The sequence below is a fragment of the Sparus aurata genome, chromosome 12 (assembly GCF_900880675.1).
Source record: "Sparus aurata chromosome 12, fSpaAur1.1, whole genome shotgun sequence".
Lineage (NCBI taxonomy): Eukaryota > Metazoa > Chordata > Actinopteri > Spariformes > Sparidae > Sparus > Sparus aurata.
Window position 1 is genome coordinate 20,621,044 of NC_044198.1, and position 21,684 is coordinate 20,642,727.

General features: G+C 44.2%; 3 protein-coding genes across 3 annotated transcripts; 1 reads left to right on the top strand and 2 right to left on the bottom strand.

The window, feature by feature from the left end:
• The first annotated feature begins 642 nt into the window (after window positions 1-642).
• Window positions 643-5,815, top strand: atp5fa1 (ATP synthase F1 subunit alpha). Its single transcript, XM_030435121.1, has 11 exons — window positions 643-800; window positions 2,463-2,538; window positions 2,648-2,817; window positions 3,012-3,185; window positions 3,869-4,035; window positions 4,227-4,527; window positions 4,618-4,842; window positions 4,914-5,021; window positions 5,110-5,254; window positions 5,358-5,508; window positions 5,598-5,815. The coding sequence occupies exons 1-11, from the start codon at window positions 741-743 to the stop codon at window positions 5,674-5,676; spliced, it is 1,656 nt and encodes a 551-aa protein (XP_030290981.1). The 5' UTR covers window positions 643-740; the 3' UTR covers window positions 5,677-5,815.
• A 935-nt stretch (window positions 5,816-6,750) lies between these two features.
• On the bottom strand, window positions 6,751-9,838 carry hwa (huluwa). Its single transcript, XM_030435124.1, has 3 exons — window positions 8,922-9,838; window positions 7,571-7,769; window positions 6,751-7,351 (listed from the first exon to the last, which is right to left on the bottom strand). The coding sequence occupies exons 1-3, from the start codon at window positions 9,513-9,515 to the stop codon at window positions 7,185-7,187; spliced, it is 960 nt and encodes a 319-aa protein (XP_030290984.1). The 5' UTR covers window positions 9,516-9,838; the 3' UTR covers window positions 6,751-7,184.
• Window positions 9,839-11,132: 1,294 nt separating this feature from the next.
• LOC115592429 (dnaJ homolog subfamily B member 5) lies at window positions 11,133-14,981 on the bottom strand. The gene is given in 5 exon segments (XM_075488192.1): window positions 11,133-12,092; window positions 13,059-13,609; window positions 13,880-14,087; window positions 14,089-14,139; window positions 14,691-14,981. Coding segments are annotated over 5 exon segments (1,152 nt in total). The 5' UTR covers window positions 14,799-14,981; the 3' UTR covers window positions 11,133-11,858.
• Window positions 14,982-21,684: the final 6,703 nt, after the last annotated feature.

Sequence of the window (21,684 nt, forward strand, 5' to 3'; positions counted from 1 at the left end):
CAAAATGTGACTTTGCTAAAGTGAAAGTCACCCATACTAATAGAACTTGAGTAAAGTCTTCAAAAGTAATATTAAACGTAGAATATTTAACTGTTAAAAAGTAACTAACGTTCATTTTCTGGCAATAAACCTACAAAAGTGTCAAAGCACAACTAAAGGTACATTTTATATTCCTACACCCTATAGTATATCTTTGTTAAATTAACATCCGAGGGCTCTATGGCAAAAAATCAGCTGCTGCGTACAATATTTTTACTGAACTTTACTGTGTTAATAGCCCCAGATTTATTGTTTGGTAATTAGATCAGACACAAATTAATCTAGAAGAGGGGGATCCCCCCTCTGTGACTTTTCCTGAGTTTTCTTCCAATGTTTCCCCCTGTTTTTTTTTTTTTATTATGGCAAGTTTTTCCTCGAGGTTCAGAGGATGTTCACAATACAGATTGTAAAATTGATTTGATTCAACTAAATGTAACAAGTAGACATTGTTATAAAGTAAATACATGACTTAATCATATTTACATTTTAATTTCACTGGATGCTTATTTATTCCTTTTGAGAATATTATACTTCATAAATGTTTTTTAAAAGAAAAGAAAAGAAAAGAAAAGAAAAGAAAGAGAAGCGGTACTTTATTTTGAAGTACTTCCGGGTCACTGTGACCTTTCTACTGCTCGTCTCCGTGTCCGCCATCCTTCTCTCTCCCCTCCGGAGCAGGACAGATTGAGCAGGACATCAACATGCTGTCTGTACGCGTCGCAGCGGCCCTTGCCCGGGCCCTTCCCCGCCGGGCTGGATTTGTAAGCACCTTTAAATTATTCGTGTGTTGATTTGTGTCGAGTTTCTTCACTTAATCCGGACTTAATGTCAGCTAAAGCGCCGCGGCGGTGTTGTGCATGCACACGTCTTTGCACCGGAGGACACCGGGCCCTTCACACAAGTTAGCTAGCTAGTTCCCACATTTGTGGCTGACAGACGAAAACTACCCGCCCACTAAACAGTACATTGAATTATTAACAGTGACCTCACGATTAAATTAACCTTTTCAGCTGTGTGTTATGGTGCCAATTCATTACCAACGCACATGACTAAGCTAAAGTGCAGTAATGACGAATGTAATTTGGAAGTGAAGGTCAGGTTTGTCTCACTCCGCATGCTAGCTTTCACTGCAAATGCCAAGATTTGCAAGGTTGTGATTGCAATTATGGAGCGATATGAAGCTTAATCTCATTCAGTCCTGCCAGATATAACGTTTCTTTTTAGACTATTAGCTGATAGTACAGACTGTCCTGTGACTCTGCAGAATGAGCGACCCAAGGACCGTCTCAAAATGTTTAATGTTTTGGAAGAAGGGTTGTCCACATACAGAGTTTAGCTAGTTGTCAAGCTGTTTCTGAAATCTTCAATGACAGATGCTGTAGGATTTAAAGAAAGGTTTACAACCTGCTCCCTAAATTGCAGCTTCGTTTCCTGTCCAGATAGTTGCAAGTAATGACATGGCCTTGTTTTTTTTTTTTTGTTTGTTTTTTTTATTAAACACAGGACAAATGTTAAAACATTACTGACATCAGTACTCACACATTTAGCTGATTTAATAACACTTAACATTTTTGGTTCACGTTGTGTTAATTAAGTGAAACTACGTATTTTTGGTTACCTCTTTGAAACAGAGTCACAGTACAGGAAATGGGATTAGTAATTAGGGATGTTGGCGATTAATCTTAAGAATTCAACTAATTAAAAATGTGATAACCAACAATCAGGGGTGAGCAGAAAAAAGTATCTTATTTCAAAATACAAGTCTTTTAAAATTAGTATTTTTAATAGACTGGGAAAAAATAAATTGAATAAAAGATTTTTAAACATTTTGATGGAGACTCCACAATGTGACTTGATCTTTAGATGTACTTTTATTCAGCAACTCCTCCTCAACATCGTCACCAACCAGCATTGTTATTGTTCAAGATCATTTTTATGACTCATATGTTGTCTATTCTGATTTTTTTTTTTAATTTTTTATCAATTATGGATAGTGTCTGTGATTTTCTATTGAAAAACATCCCAACATGTATTATTAATGATGAGCTGATCATCAGTTATTGAGGCAGCCAGCCATCTATTGAAAATATTTAAAAATTTGCATCCCTATTCGTAATACATGAAAGGCTCACGCTGGCTATAATTGGGATAGCTCTCTTACTATTGTGACAAAGTCGAGAAAAAATATTTGAAACGCCTTTCAGTAATAATTCAAAACAAACTGCATCAGAAACTACAGCCTCAAAATGACCATAAAGTTCAACCAATGCCTCCCTTTAACCGTTTAAACAAATAACTGAACGTTTTAAGACTGTATTAGTGTAAACAGGGTCAGGATTTTTCTGATATAAGTGTGTGATTAAATAGAAACAGCAGCACTAACCTCCTGCGGATAATACTGATATGTGCTTGTTGTCTTTAAGGTATCAAAGAACGTTGCTGCAGCATGTGTAGGAGCCAAGAATCTACACACCGCTCGTCCATGGCTGCAGAAAACAGGTGAGTGTTGCAAGAAACCTTAATTAACCTGTTGCTTAATTACCCAACAGGGTTTTCAAACCTGTTAATTAGTGGACCTTTCTTGAATAACACTTTACAACCCTTAAAGGCACAGCCGAGGTGTCGTCCATCCTGGAGGAGAAGATCCTGGGAGCCGACACCAGTGCCGACCTGGAGGAGACCGGTCGTGTGCTGTCCATTGGTGATGGTATCGCCAGAGTGTACGGTCTGAGGAACGTGCAGGCTGAGGAGATGGTGGAGTTCTCCTCTGGGCTGAAGGTAAGACTGATGAGACCATGACCTCTACTGCTACAGCTTAAATGTTTTTAGGAGAGTAAAAGCTAAGTTGTTAAACGTAATTGGCAAGTGGCAGTTTTCTCTACTGTCTCAGAAACTGCTGTCAGTGTTCCTTTGGTAAAGATCATAGGCAGTGCCGCTGAATGGTACTGACTCTTGTTTCTTCTCTTCTCCAGGGCATGTCTCTGAACTTGGAGCCTGACAATGTTGGTGTTGTTGTGTTCGGTAACGACAAGCTCATCAAGGAGGGAGACATTGTCAAGAGAACAGGCGCTATTGTAGATGTGCCTGTCGGAGAAGAGCTTCTGGGCCGTGTCGTCGATGCTCTGGGAAATGCTATCGATGGAAAGGTAAACGATGATTATGAGATATAAAATTATATTTCTTTGCACTTAACACTTAAACATTTAAAAGATGGATGAATATATACATAGACAAGATGGGATAAAATAAATGGTTGATTGCGAGGAAATAAACTAAGCACAGGGAGGAAAAACATTTGACAGAATGACAGCAAGTGTGAGTACTTTTTATTTTGTACTCCAAGTTACACACTAAGGCTGCAACGGATATAGGAGAAGGGTCAAAGTTCATGGCGCACTGTCATGTCAAATTGGTATGTCCCAATTGTTTGTATGCTGCTTGGAACAGTATATTCTTGTAAAGGGCAGCTGCTGTACGTACTAAAAGTAAAAAGAAAAAGTATGTGATTCGGAGAGCGGAAAGTTCTCTCTCTTGAATCATCCTCAAAAGTTATGTCAGAGATACATGCAATCAAGTTGTTGATCATCCAGAGATATGCAGCTGGGTATCATCTGCATAGCTATAAATATTAATGTTTAGGCTGAAAGACAAAAATAATTTGCCAAGCTAGTTTTATCTTCTAATTTAATGGCTTGTTTTCATACATTTCCATCTCTTATAGAGTTGCTTTACAGTATCAGTACAGTATGATTGAATAATTCACCAGCCATGAGAGAAATTATATGCTGGTGCTGCTCCTGATCTTTTTGTTCCTCTGTTTACCTCACAGGGCCCCCTTGGTGCCAGCACCCGCAGGCGTGTTGGTCTGAAGGCCCCAGGCATCATCCCCCGTATCTCTGTGAGGGAGCCAATGCAGACTGGCATCAAAGCCGTGGACAGTTTGGTCCCCATCGGCCGTGGACAGCGTGAGCTCATCATTGGCGACAGGCAGACCGGGTAAGAGGACTCTGCTCAAAGGGAATAGTTGAACACATGACTGCTTCTGATGTTGTTCCTAGTGCCACTGAAATGCTGTCAGATTATTTTTTCCTTCTGTCAGTGCAATGTAAGGTGGTGTCCTGGTTTAACTTTTTTTTATGAATTAAAACTGGAGAGAATTGAACTAATGTAAAACGTTTGTGTTGCAGCAAAACCGCCATTGCCATCGACACAATCATCAACCAGAAACGCTTCAACGAGGGAACTGACGAGAAGAAGAAGCTGTACTGCATCTATGTCGCCATCGGCCAGAAGAGATCCACAGTGGCTCAGCTGGTGAAGAGGCTGACTGATGCTGACGCCATGAAGTATACCATCGTGGTGTCTGCTACTGCCTCTGATGCTGCTCCCCTGCAGTACCTGGCTCCCTACTCCGGCTGCTCCATGGGCGAGTACTTCAGAGACAACGGAAAGCACGCCCTGATTATCTACGACGATCTGTCCAAGCAGGTGAGTTGGAGGAGATTTAAAACAAAGAAAAATCCAGTCGTTCGGGTAAGTTCCCAGATAAACTCAACTTGATGTGGTTTCTCTCTGCAGGCCGTGGCCTACCGTCAGATGTCCCTGCTGCTCCGTCGTCCCCCTGGCCGTGAGGCTTACCCCGGAGACGTCTTCTACTTGCATTCCCGTCTGCTGGAGAGAGCTGCTAAAATGAACGACAACTTTGGCGGCGGCTCTCTCACAGCCCTTCCCGTTATCGAGACGCAGGCTGGTGACGTGTCAGCCTACATTCCAACCAACGTCATCTCCATCACAGACGGACAGGTAAGTGTGTGACTTGCTCCAGCCCAATTTAAAACCCTGAACCAGTCACTAAAAGCTGTTCTCTCACTCAGATCTTCTTGGAGACTGAGCTGTTCTACAAGGGTATTCGTCCCGCCATCAACGTCGGTCTGTCTGTGTCCCGTGTCGGATCTGCTGCCCAGACCAGGGCCATGAAGCAGGTTAGTCTTCCCCGTAATGACCCACCCCCCTACTTCCGTCACAGCGAACGTCTTTGATTCTGACTCGTTGATTTCCGGCAATCATCAGGTGGCTGGTACCATGAAGCTGGAGCTGGCCCAGTACCGTGAGGTGGCTGCCTTCGCTCAGTTCGGTTCTGATCTGGATGCCGCCACTCAGCAGCTGCTGAACCGTGGCGTTCGTCTGACTGAGCTCCTTAAACAGGGGCAGTACTGTGAGTACATACATGTAGGATTACGTTGCCCTCAGTAGGCAGCTTTTTAAGAAGATGTCTCCATTCTACAGTTGTCTAATGTATCGTGACTGTATGTTTTCAGCTCCAATGGCCATTGAAGAACAGGTAACAGTCATTTATGCTGGTGTGAGGGGACACCTGGACAAAATGGAGCCTAGCAAGATCACCAGGTTCGAGAAGGCCTTCCTGCAGCACATCCTGAGCCAGCACCAAGACCTGCTGTCAGCCATTAGGTAAGTCAGAGAGCTTCTCAACAACAGGGTGTGTGATTTTAGTTTTTTTTGCGTGTATATATTTTTAACCAATCTTTTCTTGATTGCAGGGCCGACGGCAAAATCTCTGAGGCATCCGATGCTACACTCAAGCAAATAGTGTTGACTTTCCTCTCCAGCTTTGAGTAAAGTGATACTTTTTGATCTGGTTGTTTTCATGTCTTCATAGTGCATCGTCAGTTATACTTTCTATGAACAATTCAAGTGGCACTTGATCTTTCATGTACAGAAATCTCAGAACAGAGAATAAAATATTCCAACTAGTTGACATGATTGTCTCTTATTGCATTTGGAGTGCTGTTGGGTCACTTTCTATTTTGATTTACCCTGATGATGAAACTATTATGTTGACTCAAAATATACTGATACAGTGAAACCAATGCTGATAATCTGCACAGCCACAACACTAAACTATTTGTGTATGAAATTCCTGCTTATTTTTTGAGCACAACGATCAGGTTGAGGTGAAGGTGTGCTGCTGTTTTGAAATGCTGCCTAACCTGCCTTTTTGTAACATCAGTTCAGATCAATAAACCAAATGATGAACCAATGGGTCACAATGAAAAACTGCTCAGAGAGCTGGGACCTAATGCATGAAATCATCCTTAAAATGTGATTCCTTGCTCCATTTATAAAAAAAAAACCCACACAACAGATTAGCAAGATTGTGGTAAATTGTGACATGGAGCAGATATTTTAAATTTAGTAATAGATCAATGCGATGGCAATTAGGTCAAACCTCATTAAACTAAGATTTTTGAATGTTTTCTCAATGTATATCTCCTTTCTGCGGAGTCCCCTTTGGGTCATGGTGGGATTCTGTAGTTAAAGTTTCTTACATGGCTCAAGACTCCACTTTGAGTGTTGAGATGGTCAACAAATCAAGACACAATCTTCCTGTAATGTAAACTGGAGCCACCATGCTCACTTTTTGTCTCTTATATTCATGATTAGCATCCATCGAGCATTAAATCAGGTCGACTCTATCTCAAATTGTTCTGCAAGCCAAGGCATCCACACCAACTAGACTAGAGTTCCCTCTGCTGGTGAGGAGTAGCACATGGCAGATGTCTGAATCTTGTTCAAATATTTTGATTAATTTAAAAACATGTTAATGGTAAAAGCCAGTGTTTTAGAAAAGGGTGGAATTAACGCATTTTATAAATGTTTTATTAATTGTGTCAATTCTGTCTTGAAATCCAAAAACTCTGAACTAACTTTAACGTAAGACTTTATTGGTCAGAGTGAATCAAAACATTTCAAACAATAGAAGTGCAAAGAAATCTTCATGTGAGTGTTTATGAAAGAAAATGGCCGAACAGCCTTGTTAACCTGAAATAGTGACTCTAATTTATATTAATGTGGGTGAAGTAGTGCATAGTAAAACATTTATATTAACTTGAGTGACAGTGTGTTGGGAATATTTAACAACTTGAACAAATTCAGTGTCAGTGTTCTTCATCAAAACATGTATATCAGTCCAAACAAGTGTAAAGTCATAGTGATCATCAGTGAGACAAACTTAAATAAATGAAGCTTTCCAAAACAAATACAATACGTTATTTAAATAAAATAAATAAGTAAAAAATAATAATTAATATTAAAAACACTAAATCACGCCGACAGCTGCGATGCATTTACACCCAGTACTGTTTGGTGTGCACCGCCGGTCTGTGGTGTTTATGTTTGGGGACATTGTTCTGTTTGACGTAGCACGGGTCATAGTAATCCCACTCCAACGCTGAAGACAGGACGCCGTTGGACAGACCGTCGCTGTCTGCTGACAGAATCCGCAGGGACACGCCTGAAAAAAAACTTTGTTTTTAGATTTGTTTTAATTCATCAAAAAAAATTTGTGTGAATAATCATTCCAAACCAGATTTCATTCAAAAGGCTATGTAACTTACAAGAGACGGCACTGATATGCAACACAGTGTCACACAGTACCCTCAGTCTACCTGATTTTCTGCCAGTTTGATGCAGCACCATCATCAGAGTGCAGCTGATGGAGGCTGAAGCGTACCTGCACTTGCACCAAAGTCGCTGTCCAGTCCGGAGCCCACGGCAGATGTGTTCTGGCAGGACGCCTCTGAGGGCGGGTTGGCGTACTCGCACTCCATGTCTACTTTGTCAAACACGTGTGCTGCAACACCTGGATTCACATCTGTCAGCATCGCGTAAGTGCTGCTCCGATGAATTTGACCTTCGTGGTTTGACTCGTGCTGCGAACGAAGGACAAAGTAGGGACCTCACACTCCGGACAAGGAATAAAGATTGTTTCATGCTTTACACCGGCTCTTCAGTGTTGGGTTAGGGTTAGAATTTTGCCTTTCAAACTCTGAGGTGGAAGTGGAGATACATTTGACGACAGACAATCACCTTTTGACATCTGTACGCTTGACACCACTGGATTTCTTTGAGGAGACATTGCAGGACCATGCAGCCGAGTTTGTAGCAAGAAAACCCAGATATTCTTTGTCAGGAAGTCGTTACATCTCCAGCTCCGAACAGGTAAATAAAAATAAATATTTTCCCTAACCATAACCAAGTATTTTTTGTGCTTAAACCTAACCAGACTATGAGCACAGATGTGTCACAACATAAAACTGAGCCTAAAGACTCAAGTAATTTTTGACCTGGTGGATTATCAGTGCCGAGATTCAGCATTTTTCTGATCAGTGTCCGATTTTGGCTCTGTGGTCAAACTTAAGTTGCTCCCACAACACCATCTGATTGGTTTCGCGTCACAAGTAGCTCGTCGACACTGAATAATCTGAATCTGCAGCGTAAGTAGCAGCTAAAGTTATCAATTAAACAGAAATGGAAATACTCGATTACAATACCTAAACACCATACATGATTACAGTACTTTGTAGTTGGTCACATTCCATCACTTTTTTGGTAAATTTTGACACTAAGATTTTTGTTTTTACTGTAAATGTATATCGGCTCCAGAAATCAGTCCAGGTCTCCTTGACTAAAGAAATCATTTGGGGCGATCACTAAAAAAGAAACTAATGAAATATAAAGTTTCATCAACACAGTTTGTAGAAAATCTACACTGCCAACATTTATTCTGGTGACTTGGTTGAACCTGGGTTATAATTTCAGGCATAATTTCAGGAGGGGGTAAAAGGGGCCCAGCAGGTCATTTTCCTGCCCTGGGGGCCCTCAGGCAGCTTTACCCAGCCCTGCTGATGAGTGCACTCACTAGATTTGTCCCTGAACGTTTCACCATCTGTCAAAATCCAAACATTTTTGTTGGTAAAATAACACGTAAGCAGTTTCCTGTGGGGGTTTATGAATTAATATCCATAATTTAGTCAACATGCCCCTGAACACTGACCCGTGAGTCAGCAGTGATTCCCACTCACCGCTGGAGAGTTCGGCGGAACCAGGTTCACTCTGATCTCCGCCTCTGAATCACTGGACTGCGGTAGAACCGGTGCGCTCTGGCACCAGCCTGACGCTTTAGTGACGCCGTATGTCCGCGAGCCGGAGGCCAGGTCGAGTCTCGGGCTGAACCGGGCCGCGGGAGACGTGGCCCGGATGGTGCTCGGCGCCCTCAGGGACCCTGAGCCGGTGGCGCCGTCCGGCCTCAGGAGCCGGAACCCGTGATCCACCCCGGCCCTCTCCCTGGATGAAGCCCGGGAGGAGGTGACGGGATGGGGCAGGACGGGCTCCGACAGGGACATGTAGGCTCTCCTCCCGTCCTGCAGAGGAGGGAAGGCCACGTCGGACAGTCTCCTGACCCTGTGCAGGGTGGACTGCAGCAGCAGCTCCTCCGCGTCCTCCCGCTTCAGTCTGCGCCTCTTTGACAGGACCAGCAGCTTGTAGCCCAGGAACAGACAGTTGAGCAGCAGCAGGATGACCACACAGGGGATCAGCAGCAGGACCACCACGGTCAGGTTTGTCACGGGGTACCCCTCGGTCAGATCGGATGCTGTGGTCTGACCTGTCTGCGACATCTCATAACAGAGGACATGGGGGGTTGTTTTTAAGAGAAACTGCTGATCTCAGCGGAGGTTCACGTTGTCTCTGTGCGCACAGGTGGCGCAGTGTGTCAATCAATGTGGACCACCGTGTGTTTGGAAGTCTTGTGTATCTGATAACAACACAACAGCCTGTTTCTTTAATGTACACGGCCTCCAGGCGCGACTGTCATCCTTCACCCCACTCGTCTTCATCATTGCTGACTTGACACTGTCAGTGTTAACAAAGCAAAAGGCTTCATGTGAGTCGACTATGCATCGAGGAAGAGGACCAGCCACCTGGATTACAGACCAACAGGTGTGTTGTATTATGTGCAGGGTGATTCGTTGTCGTAGCGACCGATCACCGCTGGGTGGCAGCAGGTGGTCAGAGTCCTGCAGCACTGCAGACACCAGGCTCAGGATCTGAACTGGGATTTTTATTTATTTATTTTTTTTTTTTGTGGACTGCAGCATCTGAGAGACTTTGGTGGGAGATGGAGAAGTTTGAAATAAAAGCACTGATACAACACAAGTCCTGCATTTAAACCCAAACATAGATATCTCACCTGCAGAGCTCTGTGTGTTCAGGTCTACTGCAGGTCTTTAAGGTCCTCTGATCAGGGTTTCCTGTGGTTACTGCATCAAAACTTTAATCTAAAGGAGATTTTGCTTTTGTGTTTGTGTCTCCTAAACTCTGGACCTCTCTCCCGTTTGACTCCTGATCTGTGGACACTCACGATACCTTCATTTCTTCCTGCTTTTGTTGTATTTATGCCAGGCATGTTTGCAGCCTGGTGGCCTGATGGTGGCTATGGACACCTTTCTGAATGATGAATTTTTGGTTATAGTTTTGTCATTTTTCTTTTTTTTTCTTGTGTTAGGATGTTTTGTAGACACTGAAGTAGTATCTTCCCCCTATGATGTGGCCTCGGTTGTGTACATTTTGATGTTTGTTCGGGACAGTAACACTTTTGAGTATCATTTCACTGCAGGTATTATCGCCAATATCTGTTCATGGCGCTGCTCTCTTGTGTACGTAAGATGGCATTGTGCAGTGTCCCTTCAGTCTGATGAAGAGCAGGTTTGCTCCAAACATCCATACTTTGGTGCGTTAGATAATCATAATATTGGAGCCTTGCAGTGTGCGAGCTGTCCTTTTGAGTCATGTGTTGCTTAAATTTGACACAGCGTCTGGCTGTTTTGGCTCGGATGTGTCCGTACACTCCTATTTTTACATGTGTATTAGTGCATTATTGCCTCTGTGAAGCGTCATATGATGTCCCTGCTCTCTAAAGATGCTGTATAAATGAATCTTGAGGTCCTATTTGTAAGAAAAGTAGATTTTTGAGTCTCGCTCCTCGCTCGTCAAATACTGACACATCGGGATTGTAGGTGGTGTTGGCTTCCCAGTGCTGATGTTGGGACTGGGACTCAACTTTTCTTACAAATAGGACCTTTAATTGCTAACTTACTTATTTACTTTAGACTTGTAGTGGAGTGGCAGTAAAAAAAAAGGCATAAAATGTATTTGAGGACTTTTGTAGTCCACTTACTGAAGAACGCTGTCTCGCACAACACACGTTTGTCACAGAGAACACCAGAGAACAGAAGTCTTTAAATGAGTTTTTCTTTATTTGTCATGCCTCCAAACATGTCTCTCCTTCAGGTAATAATAATACATCAATTGCGCTCAGCATATACAAACATTTTCAAATAATTCAATAGAACATTTGACAGATGAATCTCTCTTAGAGACAATGTTGTTGCATTTTGTACACAAAGTAGATCTTTGTACACAAGTATACTATGCTATTGTAATAAATCAATGCAAAAGATCAGTCATATGAACACCATATAACTATAATAATAAAGTTGTTGTTTTTTCTTATTGTTTTTTTTTGTTTTTTTTTCTTTCATCGTTCAGGTTTAAGGAAGTCTGTACAGACTCGAATAGCACACTGATATCCTGCTGTAGGTTTGCAAGTATAACAGTACAGATCACCTTTTCATTCAAGAGAAAAGCTGTTGAGTCAATGGACGCCCTCAGATACCAAAGACCCCATTCACCAGTCCTGAACTCACTGCAGCGCTGCTGTTGTGCGTCGCGCCTGCAGAAAGTCTCCCTCCCCTTCGCATGAGCCACAACACACTTGAAGCGCTACTTGCCGTCTCCAAACACAATAAAGAGGTTGTGATTGGTTGTGATACTAGCACCTTGGGGCAAGGCTGTGTTTGTGGATTGATAACAACGTACACACATGGTGAAGCTGCCTCAATCAGGCCATTAGATGTGGTTTTTTGTTGTTTTTGTTGTTTGTTTGTTTTTTAAAATACAGACTAGCACTGGGCCAGGCTGTGCTTGATGATCTCTCGGGACTGTGGTGGGATCCTGTCGGGGAACAGCACCTGGAACTCCACCACGAGGTCGCCCCGCTGGGACGGGCTCTTGGGCAGGGGCAGCCCCTCACCGCGCAGCCGCCGGACAGCACCTGGTTTGATGACGTCGCTGCACGGCAGAGGCATCATGCGGTTGTCAAGTGTCGGGACGTTTACTGTGCAGCCGCAGAGAGCCTGGAGGGAGGACAAGAAGAAGAGGAGGGGAAGCAGGTTAGTTATGTAGACGTGTTGCATTGAGAACAGGTTGCATAAGGCTTTCTGAATGGCCCGACTGCGCTGAGAACATCAATTAAACGCTTGATCTTTAAAAGTGTCAAGTTGCGCAACCTATAAATACGGTCTGTGTCAGTGGATCACATAACCATTTTTTTTTTCTCTCTTTTTCTTGTGTTGCGCAACGAGCCGGTGTTACAGATGTTATAATCGCTGCTCTATTTACCGGCTCCGTGTGGGAGTTGAGTGCTTTTGTGACTGAAAGGAGCCACAGGAAGACGGAGGAGCGCTCTCTCTGAAATGCCAGTCTGTGTGACTGCTACCCTGCTAATCTGTGTGTGGGCTGGTGGATGTGAGAGCCAGCGACGGGAGCGAGGCCAGAAAGAGCACACACACACACACACACACAAAACAACGCTGCTGCCACTGTAGAGGCAGAGGAGTCTGCAGCACACATAGTAGCTGAGAAAAAGAGAGAGAGAGTGAAGTGCGATTCGTGGGGGCAGTCAGCGCTGAGGCTAAATTTAGATCCTGCTTTTCTCTCTCTGCAGGGGCCGATGAGCAAACCCGAGGCGTTGGCAGGCTGCTGCTGCTGTTCTGCTAGTGGGGGTCTGTCAGCCCTATTGAAAAAAGACGGGGGGGCCTCGAGATACCCAGAACAGAACACTGTGTTCTGTTCGGTTCAAAGATATCACCTCGGCCCATGTTTGGCAGAGATTGTACCTTCTGCTCCTGTCGTATTGATGCCCCTTCACTAATCGATTTTCATCACTGTGTGCGCATCACTCAGGTTGCGTAACAAGTGTTGGATGGATGTGAGCCTCAACTCCGTGTAGGTTTTAAGAGGCATATCTACTTATAGGTGTTTCGTAACAAGTCATCTCTCGTAGTAGCTAACCCCTGATGTGAATGCACCCAAAAACTCACCTCTTTAAGGGTGATCTGGGCCGTGAAGACGAGGTTGGAGCCGTCTCTCTTGTACTGGGTGTGCTCCTTGTCCCTGAGGATGAAGGTGATGTCGGCGGGGGTGCTGTTGGGCGTCTCGTCCCCCTCCCTGGGGAAGGTGATCCTGGTGCCCGCCTTCCAGCCCTTCTTCACCACCACGTTGAGCACCTTCTCTTCGGACCGCAGGCTGCGGCTGTCGGGGTTGAGGCGGCTGCGGGTGATCTTGACGTGCTTGGTGCAGCCGTGCATCACCTCCTCCAGGGTCACCAGCAGGTCGTGCACCACCTCGTCGCCCTGCAGACGCCGCTGGCCTCGGCGCAGGCCGGCGTCGTGGCCGGCGGACCCGTTCACGTGGCTGAAGGGGAAGCGCCTGAAGGGGTTGAACAGGTCGTCTTCGTCGGGCTCGGAGCCGAAGAAGATGTCGAAGTGGTCGGAGCCGTGGAAGAAGGTGGAGAAGGTGGCGTGGGGGTCGCCGTGGAAGTGATTGCGGAAACCTTGGCCCTGGCCCGTCATTGACATCCCACTTTTAAGGCCTGAAAAAAACACACAGAAAAAAACAAGAAGGGGTTGATTAAAATCTGCACACTTGGAGGTTTTAAGGAAAACTCTTTCACTGCTGGCTGAATAATTCATCACCCCCACAGCTGTCTGTGTTTAGCCGCTCTAATCAGAGTGGAAGAGTTCCTCACATCAGTATTTAGCTTTGATACTGACATGAATAGTTAATTCGCCAGCCTACGCTACTATAATTCGCCAGATGGCAGCTACTATTCTAGGCTTCCAACTCCCTCCCTCTCTCTCACCTTCTTCTCCGAACTGGTCGTATATGCTTCTCTTCTTGGGGTCGGTGAGGATCTCGTAGGCCTCCGCGATCTCCTTGAACCTGTCCTCGGCGTCGGCGTCGCTGTTCTTGTCCGGGTGGAACTTGAGGGCCATCTTCCTGTAGGCCTTCTTGATCTCGTCCTCGTTGGACTCGGGGGTGACACCCAGGACCTTGTAGAAGTCCTTGCCCTGTGGGCTTGATGGCGAGGCAGGGTGCGTCCTGCTCAGACTTGCTGCCTTCCTGTTGAAACAAGAACAAAGATGCATTCATGAATACAAATCCGGGGTAAAAAAAAAAAATCACTTTTTTTTTTGCATGTGTTTTAAAACCTCATCTGAATCACTATTAACCGATAAGCATGTAAATCACACATCACAGGATGGATTATGTCCAATTGCTGCACAGCTTCTGCTCACATGCAGAGGTTCAGACACTGTATGGGGGGATAATGCCCCTCATCTCTGCACTGCTGTGCCACTGCATAATCCGTGCAGCTCAATAAGCAGATGCACAACACAACGTGAGAGAGAAGAAAGGGGGGGTGCAAAAGTCTTTCTCCCCCCAACGACCGAGATCCTGTGCAGCGATTGGCTGAGCGACTCTTGCATTTGAATGAATCCACAGCAACAGACACAGATACACAGAGATGCCGGTACCGCAAAAAAAATAAAAAAAAATAAAAAGCTCACAATCTCCTTCTATCACATCGCTAACAATGTGTTCAACACGCTTCAGTTCGAGTTATTGATTATAAATAGCGGTTTTAAAAGGCAGATTGAAGTTGTACTCACCGCTGATGAAGACGAGCCCGAGCTGTCACCTCTGTGCATCACCCGCACTTTGCACTTGACATTGACATTTTTGTGCTTCACGCCGAACTGAGTCCAGATGAGAACCATGATGGAGAGGTTTTTGGGGTTGTTTGTTTGGTAAAGGGTTTAAAAAAGTGGCTACGTGTCGCTGTCCAGTCGCTGCCGGTGCTGAACTCCGCTGTGTGTCCGTGCTGTCTGAGCTCTCCTCGGCTGTCTTATAAATACCGCCGCGGCAGCTCCTCTACTATCCACTCACCCTCCCACGCGGCGTGACAGAGCTTTCCCCGGGACCGCCCATTTCCTCACGCGCGGCAGGGGATGCCGGTGTCCTCAGGCGGCTCGCTGCAGAGCCATTGGTGCTCCGAAGATGATCACGCGGATGTTGCAGCCCTCCATCTCCATCTCGAGACTTGTTTCCGGAGATCTAGGAGGCAGAGCCGAGCAGACAGTCACGACTCAGGAGGAGTTTTTCTTTTTTTTCTCTTCTCCCTCTTCTACTTCTTTTTCACAGACAGACAGAACAGAACAGAACAACCAGACATGCAGCGAAAAGGACCCTGCTGGCTGCCCAGACAGCCCCCAGACAGCCGCCGATGTCCTCAGATGACTTTTGATGCACATTTTGTGGATGATAAACCCACGTGTGTGATAAATTAAGGTTATTTAGACTCACTGTGGGTGAGGGAGTGAAGAAAAATGAACATGTTTCTTATTTCAGATGGTTTTCAGGGCTATTTCTGAACAGTTATCTTGGTGACACACAAAATGTGAGTAGTTACTGAGGAACGAATCAGGAACGACTTGATAGTTAATGATTTTTTTAATGAGGAATTCCTGAATAACTGTGATCTGAGCACTTTATAGTAGATAATGACTGACTGGGAGATACTACAGTAATGAATCATTAAGTAATGATTAGTTCTTACATATCTATGAATCAACATGCCGACCAGTTTCTTCATGAGCTGTTTGTGATTAACTGTGAGCCGACAGCTGATAGCCAGGTCCTTTAAGGTCGGTTTGTTTATTCATGAATTAGAGCAAAGAATATAAATCTGCAGTGATCCCCGCGTGTGCCGAGTTAAATAGTCAGATATGTGAAGGAGTAGCCTCGATCCAGGTTTGGCTAATGCTCACATAATGTTTACACATCATTTTATGAACGCCTTTACAGTTTCATGCGATTCAAGGATTCAGTTTAGCAGTGAAAGAAGTGGGAGAGCATTGTGAGAAAAAGCCACCTCAAGAAAAAATAATTAAGATGAGGTGTTTATTACTTGTAAAAAAGTCTGTTTATCTCACTGAAATGCTTCTTTCTAGTAAGTGTAACGAGATATGTTTGACGACTTTATCACGGGGACTTATTTAGATCCTATGCTTAAATAAAAATGTTCCAAGGGCTGCATTCAAAATCCCATTTAAAGGGACATATTGTGCTCATTTATCAGGTCCATGATTGTATTTTGGGTTACAGCTAGAATAGGTTTACATGTTTTAATGCTCGAAAAACCACATCAGTTCTGTCGTACTGTCCAGTGCTGCAGCTCTGTATTCCCTCTCTGTCTGAAACGCTCTGTTTTAGCTCCTGTGCCTTTAAGATTATCATGTTATTCAATCATAATCATGTTGGTGAACTATACATATAATTGTTGTGGGGTTGTTTTGCGTTGTATTTGCACTCTCCTACACAAATAATAAGGACGTGGGAGAACCAAATGTTCACCTTTTAATTTAATATAATCTGAATCAGAAGTGCAGCAAATTACATCCTTAAAAGCCTCCATTAACCAGCCCTCGAAATGTCGCCGGGTTTATTTCCTGTCGCCGAAATTAACTTGGACCCAAACTGCTCTGTTAATGGAGTCTCGCGAATAAATTGCCAATGAGCTTTACGGCTGCCGTGTTTATTTATTGCGTCCTGTCTCCATTAGAATGTGCAGGTGTTCATTTTAAATGCGTCCGCCCACGCAGTTCTGCATGGCAACTGTGTGCATTGTGCTGCAGACAATAATTGCGAAAAGCGATGCAAATGGGGCACTTAATAACCAACAGTAAACAGCTGTGGAGGGAAATTTCCGTTCCACGTTATGTAACTGAATGTGTTAAAAGCCCCTGTTCTGCTTGGGAAGCGTTCACATATCCTTCTTCCTGTGAAAATTCAAGATAACACCTCAAGAGGCTTGTTGACTGACTGACCGACGCTGATTACCTAATCGTCACTTTTTAGCGCCTCATGTTGCGTCCATGATTCTCCCGCCTCCTTTTAACCGCTCTTTACTTGAATTGCATCAGCCTGTAAAGGTGTTCTTTCTAACCGTGTCAACCTTATGCAAGCATTAATTGATCTTATAGCCGAACCTGGATGTACTCCTCCACACATCTGACTGTTTAACTTGGCACACGGGGCATCGCTGCAGAATTATGCTGCTGCTGAAAATAACTACTGTATTCTCCAAGTAGCCATAAAACCCTAAAACAATTTCCTGCAGACTCACATCCACAGCGAAGGCACATAACCTTAATTTATGAAGCGCGTGGGCTCATCAAAATGTGAAACCGCCTCAAATCTCAGCGGTGAGGGGAAACACTTATCAGCAGGAGGACAGGTTGAGCTGTGCTGTACATACATTGTTTTAAAGGATAAATCTATATGATAGCTTCACTGACGCTCTAAGGGTGTAGAATAGAATAGATTGAAGGCTAGTGAAATAAATGTCAAGAGATTATGTTTAATCCCACTGTACGATGAAGACCCATGTCTGCTTTCTGAAAACTGACATTATTATCCTACTGGCAGTTGTACAGTGTCTTTATGAGACATGTTACCATCTAAATCTATCGAAAATAAAATGCGAATGAATGCTACTTTCCACCCAATGTCTTCAATGCGATTGTTAGGAGTTAGTTCATAGAAATAAACAGTAGGTGGCGTCGATTCTCTCGTCGGGGAAAAAACATTATACCGTCGGGCAACAAGAGGGTGCGACATGACGCCGAAATTTAAAAAGTGTGCCTGGGAAACTTCAAACAATGTAAAAACAGGAAAACAGATTGGAAATGTGATTAAATCATGTTTTAATCTGATTAAATGTTTGTTTCTTCAGTGGAGCAGAAGCTTCAGTCAGAGCGAGAACAGTCTCCATCTCCAGAGACAGCCCGTTCTCACTCCTAGTATACGGTCAAACACAGCGGCTTGGTCAGAAACCCAACACTTCCTGAAGTGCCCCTCCAGTGTTGTAGCGTGGGGTGGTTGACAATGGATTTTCCACCCGGAGTCTGTGGCTTTGTATCTTGTGTGTGACCAGGAGTCGGGATTTTTTTGTTTTTAAGTTATGTTACGGAAGTAAGTTGATGGATCTAAATAACGTAACAAAAGTTAAGTGACTGAGGTGACTGAATGTAGTTATTTTAACCCAAAATACAATCTTTTCCTGAACCTAACAGAGTAGTTCTGGTGCCTGAACCCAACCAAACCCCAATTAATATAACATGTCATGAATTGGCTTTATTTTGAAAGTTGAGGCCACTGATCAAGCTGAGGTATTTGACGAGTTGGGAGTGAGAACGTGTTGCCATCAAATATTTCGAAAAAAGATACCGCAAACAGGCATAAAAACTCTTCTTATAAAATGTAGGATGTTTTGTCAAATTCTCCGTTTCCATCAGCCTTTTCCTACAGTGACACTTAAATACCTTGATGAAAACACAGCTACAGTAAGATTGCTAAAGAGTTTACATGTGACAAGATACATCCTTATGGTCCATAATGCACATAAACCCTCCCCTCAGCTATAAAATGAATACATAAGCCTTCCATTTTGCTGATCCCAACTACCTTTTTAATCATTAATGTACAGTTCCAAAGCCAAAAATATCCTTTGTGGGGTTAAGGAAATTCATGGGGAAAGTCTTTTCATGTGGCATATCCGATAAATAAAACATGTGAAGAGATATCTAAAAATATCTCACGGACCCACGCTGTCTTGTCGACTCAAAAACCATCACTGCACGGCAAGTCATCTGCTTGAATGGCGCTTGAAAAGAACTCACTATCTATTTTGAGATCACACTACTCATACTACGGCATTACGACACAGCGTCGACCATGCAGCCGGCAGCGCAGCCATGGATATGGAAATCAGTGTCACAGGGAGCGTACATACATGGCAGTGCTTCCTCTGCTGCGATGCTTCATGCATCCAATGAGGGCTGGAGTTTCCTGCGGATTCTCCTCTCGTCCTACAGGAAGCGGCAGACAAATTTGGTGTGAACGTGTCGAGCCAGGAGCGTCATGCTCCAGATAGCAGCTCTTACATACACTATTCACAGATCGAGCAGGAGAGGGTGAATCAGAGCAGACTGTTACATAGCGCCCTTTTTTTTTCTCGTGCCCACGGGAACAGTCTGACTGTGTGTTTGGCCTGTTTTTTTTTTTCTTTTCTTCTTCTTCTTCTTCACACATTCAAGCTGTCTCTCTCACAGAAACACATACAAAGTTGCCTGTCAGTCTCCGAGAAAATTACTGCTAATTACGGTTCCAGGCTGCACTGACACTGTTATTGTAAGGTGACGCGGAGGCGGACAGCTTACAAGCAGCCCAGTGTTCCCACAGCGCTGCCTGATGTTCTAGTAAATGTACTGAACAGCCGCCGTGTCCTTTTGTTACTTAGCCCGGCTTTTATCAGCAGTGTTACAGTTCAGAATGTGCTTTTTATTTAGCTATCAAATAGTTATTTTGTAACTTGGAATAAAATGGAACACAGGTTAGAGTACCTGCTTTTGTTTTGCTTCAAATGCACATAGCGGCCATGAATCTGACCCGATGCAAACCATGACCTTATAGACAACTGTTAACCGTCTTTGTGTAAGGTGCAGACTCACCCACACGTGGAATACATTACAAAATAGCAAACAGATAACAAGCAGACTTGACTATTAAAAGCTTGTAGCCATTGTTTGAGGAACATTGAGGTCGTCAAGAGCTCCTGTTTTTAGTCAGTGGCTCAAAGGATGATGATACCAGTTAGTTGTTCCACAACTTCAGTCCAGACTGAAATAGCTCAACAACTTTTGATGGATCACTGTGGAATTTGGGATTTGGCATCCATGATGCCCAAAGATTGAATCCTGATGCCTTTTGTGATCCTGACATTTCCTGGAGTGTCACCAGCAGGTTAAAGCCGGTGATCCCCCCGACCCTTCCACTAGCATCACCATAAGGTTGACATTTTTGTCAAGACATTCTCGTCCCCCACAGACTGACACAGTAATGACTTTGGTGATCCTCTGACTTTTCCATCTGAGCAATGCAACTTCTTTACTGCTAATCAGCATGCTAACACACCATACTAAGAGGTGAAACACGACACTCGCTCAAAATATGTGTGCTATCATTGAGGAAGAAGCGCTTCATTAACCCCCTTACACTCTCACAAACACGACTTTAACACATGCATATTATATGGAGGCGTGTCAGACAGAGGGGGCTGCCCCATGTGAGGCGCCAGAAGCTGTTAAGGTTTCGGTGCCAGCTACCAGTCAACACTCTGTACAGACTGTTTTCTGAGTGGGTCTTGAACAGGCGGCCTTCTGGTCCCTGTGGATCTGGCTACTGCAGTCCTGTCAATGTGAGACATGTGTGTTGCCATTAGCATTTAGCTCAAATCACCAGCGCCATGCCATTGTAACAGTGGCCTATTATTTCGATAAACTGGTCTGAAAGCTTCCCACTGGAACACTCGGCCCATTTCTCTGAAAAATAAAAACCCTGCAGTTGTTAGTGAAAGTGGCTGCCGGGCCCTGTCCATGGTGCTGAATCAGGAGGGGTTTTGCACTTAATAGGCTATCTATCCTTGCACCAAATGAAATGTCTTAACCCTAACCTGAACCTTACACTGAAATATTCTGGCAAAAAGCTCCAGGAAGAGAGTATTTTTGAAACAATGGATTTTGAGAGCAGTTGGCTTTTTGTTTCTGGATAATGGGCCCGGTTTCCGGTCCACAGGGATATTTTCTGGACTGTTGGGGTTTTGGAATAATGGGCTGTCGGAAACAATAAGCAATCCCCAAAGCACCCAGCCAGTAAAGCCTCACAGAGCTGCTAGCACGGCTTTATACTCTTTTGTCTTGTTCATATTTGATTTACTCAGTTAAGTTTCCCAGCATGACAGTCTAAATATTATCTCAAAGCTCTCTGCACACTGCAAAGAATAACATTCTGGTGAAGAGACACATTTATTTATTTTTCTGAGTCTTAAACTGCTTGAATTAATCCAACTGAAAAGCTGATTGAACATGTATTTTTTCTTGGGCACGTTGAGTGAAGTCACAGGCTGTATCAAGTTCCATTGTACTCAGAACTTGGGAAAAAAACGACCTCCGACAGGGAAAAGTGCAACGGAACGGCCATCCAATTCAGAAACTTGGGCAAGATCAGCCTAGCCTGAGTTCACCGACATATACAAAGATGACATCACAGCAGTATGGCGGTGCACATGGTACTGTTTACCTCTTCATCAAGTTTTACTTCAAATAGTGTTTATTTGTGAGACTCGGATGAGTTTGTCATTGTCATTTCCACGTTCACTCAGTTGACCTGTGCTCAACAGAAGTCTTTAAAGCCCGAAACACACCGGGCCAACCGTTGGCCATCTGAAGCGTTTGGAGAGGCTCAGATGAGTTTTGGAACTGAGCCATTGGGTACGCTGATTGGTTGTGTGCTAGCTGTATGACCATTCTGATTGGCGGTGTGCTAGCGAATCGGCGCGGCGTGTGGGAGGGGCAGAATTCTTGCGTGCGCTGCCGTACTCTATGGTGTGCGCTTTGTTTTTCTATGCCCTCCGTTTCGTAATTTCCTGTTTTCATATTTTGGATTACTGGCACGAGACAAGCGCCACCTGATCTCGCGCAAGCGCAGAACGCACACACTACTGTGTAATTGGCAGCTGTCGAGGCGGTATGTTTCAATGCAACT

What these genes read in the sequence shown, in the direction of transcription:
- atp5fa1 (XM_030435121.1), top strand. Translation starts at nt 741, where the DNA reads ATGCTGTCTGTACGCGTCGCAGCGGCCCTTGCCCGGGCCCTTCCCCGC. An exon ending in ACGACGATCTGTCCAAGCAG is followed by an intron (nt 4,528 to 4,617) that starts GTGAGTTGGAGG and finishes TTCTCTCTGCAG; the next exon opens with GCCGTGGCCTACCGTCAGAT. An exon ending in TCTCCATCACAGACGGACAG is followed by an intron (nt 4,843 to 4,913) that starts GTAAGTGTGTGA and finishes TCTCTCACTCAG; the next exon opens with ATCTTCTTGGAGACTGAGCT.
- hwa (XM_030435124.1), bottom strand. Translation starts at nt 9,515, where the DNA reads ATGTCGCAGACAGGTCAGACCACAGCATCCGATCTGACCGAGGGGTAC. An exon ending in TTCCGCCGAACTCTCCAGCG is followed by an intron (nt 7,770 to 8,921) that starts GTGAGTGGGAAT and finishes CTTCGTTCGCAG; the next exon opens with CACGAGTCAAACCACGAAGG. An exon ending in CGACTTTGGTGCAAGTGCAG is followed by an intron (nt 7,352 to 7,570) that starts GTACGCTTCAGC and finishes GTTTTTTTTCAG; the next exon opens with GCGTGTCCCTGCGGATTCTG.